General features: G+C 43.1%; 1 protein-coding gene across 2 annotated transcripts in view; it reads right to left on the bottom strand.

Annotated features, from left to right (window-relative positions):
• The window catches only part of atp1a3a (ATPase Na+/K+ transporting subunit alpha 3a), a 29,652-nt gene extending 24,577 nt beyond the window's left edge, over positions 1 to 5,075 (bottom strand). The window contains exons 1-2 of one of the 2 annotated variants that reach the window (XM_051390303.1): positions 4,996 to 5,075; positions 4,585 to 4,715 (exon numbers count right to left, since the gene is read on the bottom strand). In XM_051390303.1, the coding sequence (XP_051246263.1) occupies positions 4,585 to 4,590 (6 nt within the window). In that variant the 5' untranslated portion in view covers positions 4,591 to 4,715; positions 4,996 to 5,075. Of the gene's footprint in view, positions 1 to 4,584; positions 4,716 to 4,862 lie in introns of both variants that reach the window. The other variant, XM_051390302.1, reaches the window with a different exon arrangement.
• Between the last annotated feature and the right edge of the window lie 1,103 nt (positions 5,076 to 6,178).

A 6,178-nucleotide genomic window follows, 5' to 3' on the forward strand; every position in this document is an offset into this window, starting at 1 on the left:
AAATGACTTAATTTAAAATGGCCAACTTACTGTTATGGCTCCAAGAGGCTTTTAGTATCATCGAGGACATCATGCATGTGCTGCAGGCGCGGTTGTCCAGGCGACACTGTCAAGCCCTTTTGCCACGTACATCTTCGCCACCGCTGACATGTGTGCCGTATTTCATAAGTCGTTTGTTGGTAATGTTTAGGCTGCCAAAAATGTGATAACAGAAGTTGCTGCTCAGGCCCTAAAAGTAAAAAGGATATGCCAACAACTTAAACATTATTGCTTCTTTCTAAACATTATTTTAAATAGTTGTATAAACGCTAAACTGACATAAAACACTCGATACTTGCTAATATCCAAAGATAAATTTCTTCAAATGTTCTATTGCACAAACAAGAAACAAATGAGTCACAGCAGTTGTTCCAGCTATGCTTTTATAGTATGGCGGTATAGATTCATATTATACGGGAAATTAAAACGGACATACCGGTTCATCCAGTAAATCGCCCTGCATTAGTCTAACGTTACACATTGTAGAGACATGCAGGAAAAACACTGTTCACACCCAGAGACGGGCTAGCTAGCCAATGCAGGTAGCCTGTATCTGCTCGTCGGTGTGTCCGTTCACCAAAACGTCCACCGGGATGAAAGCCCCAGTGCTTCCCCCCCTCACTGCCGTGAAGATGAATGATCCAAAGCCGATGGCAAACACGGTGTTTCTTAGAGACTGAACGTAAACGATAAGGCCGACTAGATGCTTTAATGGTATATTGTCAAGGTATTGGCACAGCTATCGAAACATTTCTAAACACTACCCAGCTCTATAAACAGTAAGTCGATATTGTGACAGCCAATAATTACACCTTTGTGCTTGAAAACTGCCTTACAATTTTCCAAAGCTCCTCATTTATTAACACAGGTTAATGAGGTCACCATTTACTTAAGGCCCCCAGTGATTCTGCTTTTTTTGATTTTTAATTAAAATGATGTGCATAAACTTGAGTCTTCTGGTCTCTCATCGATTTGTAAAGTCAGTGGGGTCTAGGAGAAGGTTTACAGTTTAGCAATAAATGATTAACCCTCCAATCAGTAAAGACTTTCCTGTAGTTCAACAGTGTACCAGTCTGGACATCACAATGAATCTGGCTGTTTTTATCTGCGTTTAGAATAATTGTATCTGTATGTTCACTTCAGCTTTTACAACCAGCCTGTAATGAAACAGCTAAGAACTATCATCATTACATGAACTGCAAATTAAATGTGCATTACACACTGGTGCTCATTAATTTACCACAGCCGAGACCAACAACTGGTTTAACTGTCCAACAACAATTACTATCAGGACTGAAATGGAGAAACTAATACAATGTTGAGAACTACTATATGAAGCATCAGCTTCATTATGTATGGGTTAAACACTGTGAATGACAGTAGGTGTAGTCCCTAAGAGAGCCACACCACACACCATCCATCCTCCACAGTGATTGGCTCTCCTCCTGAAGCTTCCGCCCCTAGTGCATTATGGGATATCAGCAGATGCATTCACCCTTGCGTATCCTCTTCTCTCTGCCTGTATCTCAGTGTTCATCTCTCCATTTTTCTCATCAAGCTCCACCATTGTTCCTTCCTCTGTGTCGTCACTGCACATGAGCATCCCAGCATCTCCTCCTGCATTCCACCACTCCTCCATCTTTTCCTGTATCCACCCTTCTCAAGGTGACTCACCACAAAGGCCTTCTTTTTCTGTCTCTCCCTCTCTCTCTCTCTCTACTTCCCACCATTGGGTGTCAATTTGCACGATCGCGGTCAGTTCTCCTCTAAATAGGAGCTCTCTGTGAGGCTTAGAGTGGCTGACCTTTGTTTCATCTCTGCCTTCCATCCTCTCACCCACCAAGCCGATTACTGTCTCTATCAGCGGCCCCTATCAATCGATTGGCTCGGATCAAATGGCCCCAGTTGCCTTGTCAACTGAACCTCCCTCTGGTCTCCCTCCACCCTCACAAATGCCAATTTCACCAGGCAAATCATAGCCTGAACATGGGAGTTTCCATCTCCCCCCCTTTTACAAACACACACCACTCTCCTCATGTCTTTGGCGCAGTAGTCAGAGTTGTGCGTGGTTTCCCCCTCCGGCGATCTAATGGACGGCATCACAAACCGTGACAAAGCGGCACCATTTCTACAACTCGGCCTGAACGCTCTCTCATCCCAAACCCCCGAGCCCGGAAGTGGAGCAGAGGAGAAACCACTGCCCATCATGCTTCATTAGCAGCGATGGACCACGACACAATGAACGCTGAGGAAACGGAGCTACAGTTATCTTACAGTACACGTTCGCATCGTTTTACAGGCTTCACATACCGCAACAAAATGTGATACTATAACGTGAACTAGTAAGAGACAGGAGGCTGAGAGTCAGTACTGATCAAATATTGACAGACTGGAACAATTATATAACAATATATGGTGTAACTCACTACAATTACAAACGTATAATGAACTGTGCATTGCAGTAAATTCAAACTACAGTACGTGTCAGGAAGCTATGTAGCTGTGAATAACTTGACTGAGAAACCACAAGATTAGTATGCCTTTATTCCAGTCTCTAAAGCCCAGCTTCAACTCATGAAGTCAGCCCCATCACTGGAATCACATAGCAACAAGATTACTATGGAAGCGCCTGCTTTGTGCCTGCATGCATGAATTTAAACGTTATCTTAATGCATTCTCATGTGTAGGTCTGTCACGATAACTACTTTTGTGTAACGATACATTGTTCTTGTGACGTGAATCCTCTAAGTGAAGATACAACATTCAGTAAAGCAATATAAGGTTGTAATACCTCACTGTGCTTACACTGGATAATGCCCTATAATAATACTACCGGCGTGTAACAGTGATAATTCAGTAGGAATGACATCATGGAGTCTAAATTTAGTGGGTGGAACTGGATGTCCTCCATGACCTGACAGATGAGTAGATGGGTAAAACGAGACGGTGGAGGTGCTCGCTCTGTCTACTTGTGGAGAGCACCTTCCTTTGGGACCCATCCCTTAACATCTATAGGAGTAGGGAGTTTGGGGAGTGCAGGGGAACGAGGAATGACCAATGCTGAGGAACCATTTTGACGCAACTGTCTGTGCCCATTTGGTACCCAGACCTTAGCTGCCTCTACACCCTCACCGAGCCCAGCACTGGCAGTGACAGCAACACGAAGCACTGTGGCATTATGTAATGTTTGAATTAATATGCACCAAATGGTTGGTAGAGAAAAGAAGATGAAGAGAAAAGGATTCAAAGCCTTCATGGTTTTGAGTCCCAGCCCCCACACACCCTCTGTGGATCTGGACTCTTCCACTTTGCAGCCTCAACATTACAAATGATATTATAAATTCACGACTTTCTAGTAGCTCTCTTTCATTAGGAGCAACAAGGCAACGACATGTACTCGATTATTAAGAGTTACTGCATTCAGGTTTGGAGCAAATGGTATGATGTTCCGCAGTCAGGGCTGCGGTTTTCACCACCAGTGCGTTACATATTCCCCGTGCGTAATTGCGCGTTTCACCTGCATTTTATTCACAAACATTTAATTTCTAACTGGACTCGTCGGTGTCATTATGCAGTCCCACTAATCGGACACTTAAGAGCTGTGAATGTCCTCAAGCGTCTGCAGCGGTCTGGTGTCAGATGTTCGGTCGGTGTAATCTTTTTTTTTTTTGGGGGAAGCGGTGAATGAAGCAGCACATCTTTCCGCAACTCCATGCCAAACTGCTTGTTAAACCCCAATTCAACGCGTATTTGTAGGTAAAACAATTGACGTTTGTCTGCACACACCCGGGCCCGTTACATTACTTTTGCGTTACAGTGCCAAAAGAAAAAGCCTTGAAAGATCAGGGACCAACCAAATGTTCATTATCTCGCATGGGTGCTTAAAATTGTACATTTGAATTGCAGCTTGTGGAGGCTCACTGCTTTTGGATGATCGCCTTTAATGTGGTGTTCATTCGGAGAGAGGGGTGTGTGTGTGTGTGTGTGTGTGTGTGTGTGTGTGTGATAGCAACAGTGACATATTTGTTTGTTTGTCTGGGAGCTGTAAAAAGGCTACACACACACACACACACACACACACACTGAAATAGACCCTACACCGGAGTCTGGACCCAAATGTGGCGCTTATTCCTCAGAAAACACACACACACACACACACACACACACACACACACACACACGAGTTCAGTCAAACAAACACCAGTGGCTGTCATAATATGTATCGCATTAATAATCGGTGTGATAATAATATTTAACGACTTGCAGAGAGCAGCGACGCCCCTTAACAGACGATGGTAATTCATGTATTAATTTAGCATAATTTTAGCAGTTTGTCACATCACGTTAACAGGTAGTTAGGACTAGTCACACACTCACACACACACACACCGACACCAATGTCATTTTAACATCACGCCTGTGGCTCCATACAACGTGAACCCGTTCATTAACGGACACACTGGCTGCCCGTTAACGGCTAACTTTTAACAGCACCGACATTTTATAACGTGTTAGTTTAGCTGAAGTGAATAAAAGAGCTCTTACCCCCATTTTGGCGCAGTCAGTCGGGTCTCCTCAGAGGATGAATCGCTTTTAGGTTTGATTCAATCACAATAGCTGGCTTTGAGGCAGGGGGCGGGGGAGAGAGAGAGACGGGGCAGGAAACACTTTCTCGTCTGATAATGAGAAGAAAAAAAAAATGTCTCCCTTCAGTTGATAGCTGTTGCTCTACTCACAAAAAATAACTAGCTAACATAATATCATAAAATATATATATATATATATATTTTTTTTTTTTTTAAGAGGAGCGGGCATACGGTAACCTGACAAGGTACAGTTTCATCAAACACCTCGGTAAAAGCTGCACCCCGTTCAGATGAAAATCAAAAGGGATTATTTTTTTTTACGACATAAAATGTAAAAATGATACGCAGCCGTTGGTGATACTTCACCAACCTTCTCCCAAGTGATGCCGGTGGAAAGTAGACCCGGAGAGCAGGCTTCTTCTTCGGATGCCGTCTCCCTCCGCGGCTGTGGTCAGCCTGACGCAGCACTCAGGGTTCCCTGGCGGTCACTACGCGAGTGAAACGAGAACCAATGAGGTAAATGTTCTGAGAGGCTATTGGCTGCGTTCATGTGATAGAAATTATATTGTGTTGATCAGTGAAGCTTAAATATACTCTCAGGTTATGCATACTGTTTTAAAATAAGGGTATTAAATAAAATTCCCATGTGGTCATAGAGGGAAACTATTTAATGTGAAATGGATTTGATAAACTGATTTGTATTCTAACGCATAAATATGGCTGAATTAATCAGTTAGGAGGCCCTGGGGCTCCGTCCAATGTGCAATGTGTATCCTGTTGCTCCCAAGTTCCCATTGAGTCCAGTGCAACCAGTGCTCCTATGCTGGAACAATATGTACAGTAGTTTCGGTTAGTTTGTAGTAATTTTATGAAAGACAACTTTATTTAAGAATAAACTAAAATAATAAAGCTATTTTGAGACGGGTTCCCTTAAGTCACACCCTCAAAATGACCAAAGGATGCAGGACCTGCCTTTGTTGATGTTGTACTTTTGATGTTGTAAATTCCCCATCAAATTGGCACTTAACCCAAAAAGTGAACCTGGGGCCATCTGGGGTTGGGGCCCCTGAGGAGTTCGGAGTCCTGGACTTCTTATGACCTAAATCAGTCACAAAATGTGCCAAAAACAGGCACGCATATGAGGCAGACATAGCTTACCTGTGCTTGGAAGATCCCATTATGCCAGTTACTTTGTCTATATGAAGCAGTACAATTGTACACTTTTATATCTTTTTAATGAGATGAAATTTAGCACTTTTTGTATTTGTATTTGTATTTTTGTATTTGGTCAGCAGCAGCAGTTCTGACTGCATATTTTCTGTTGCACATCGGCATCAACAATGGTAAAAGGGGAAAAAACTTCTGCATACGATTCCTCCAAATGCAGGATAAAGCCTGCACCCTTATGGCATTATCTGTTAAACTGATGTGAGCAGCAATGCGGCACACAAAACATGGGATTGTTTCAAGATCCTTGCAGCCAGTGAGAGAGTAAAAGACCCGGGCTGAAGAGGAGATTAGAGAACAGGGAAATAATCACAGAGAAAATATGA

The sequence above is a fragment of the Dicentrarchus labrax genome, unplaced genomic scaffold (assembly GCF_905237075.1).
Source record: "Dicentrarchus labrax unplaced genomic scaffold, dlabrax2021, whole genome shotgun sequence".
NCBI lineage: Eukaryota > Metazoa > Chordata > Actinopteri > Moronidae > Dicentrarchus > Dicentrarchus labrax.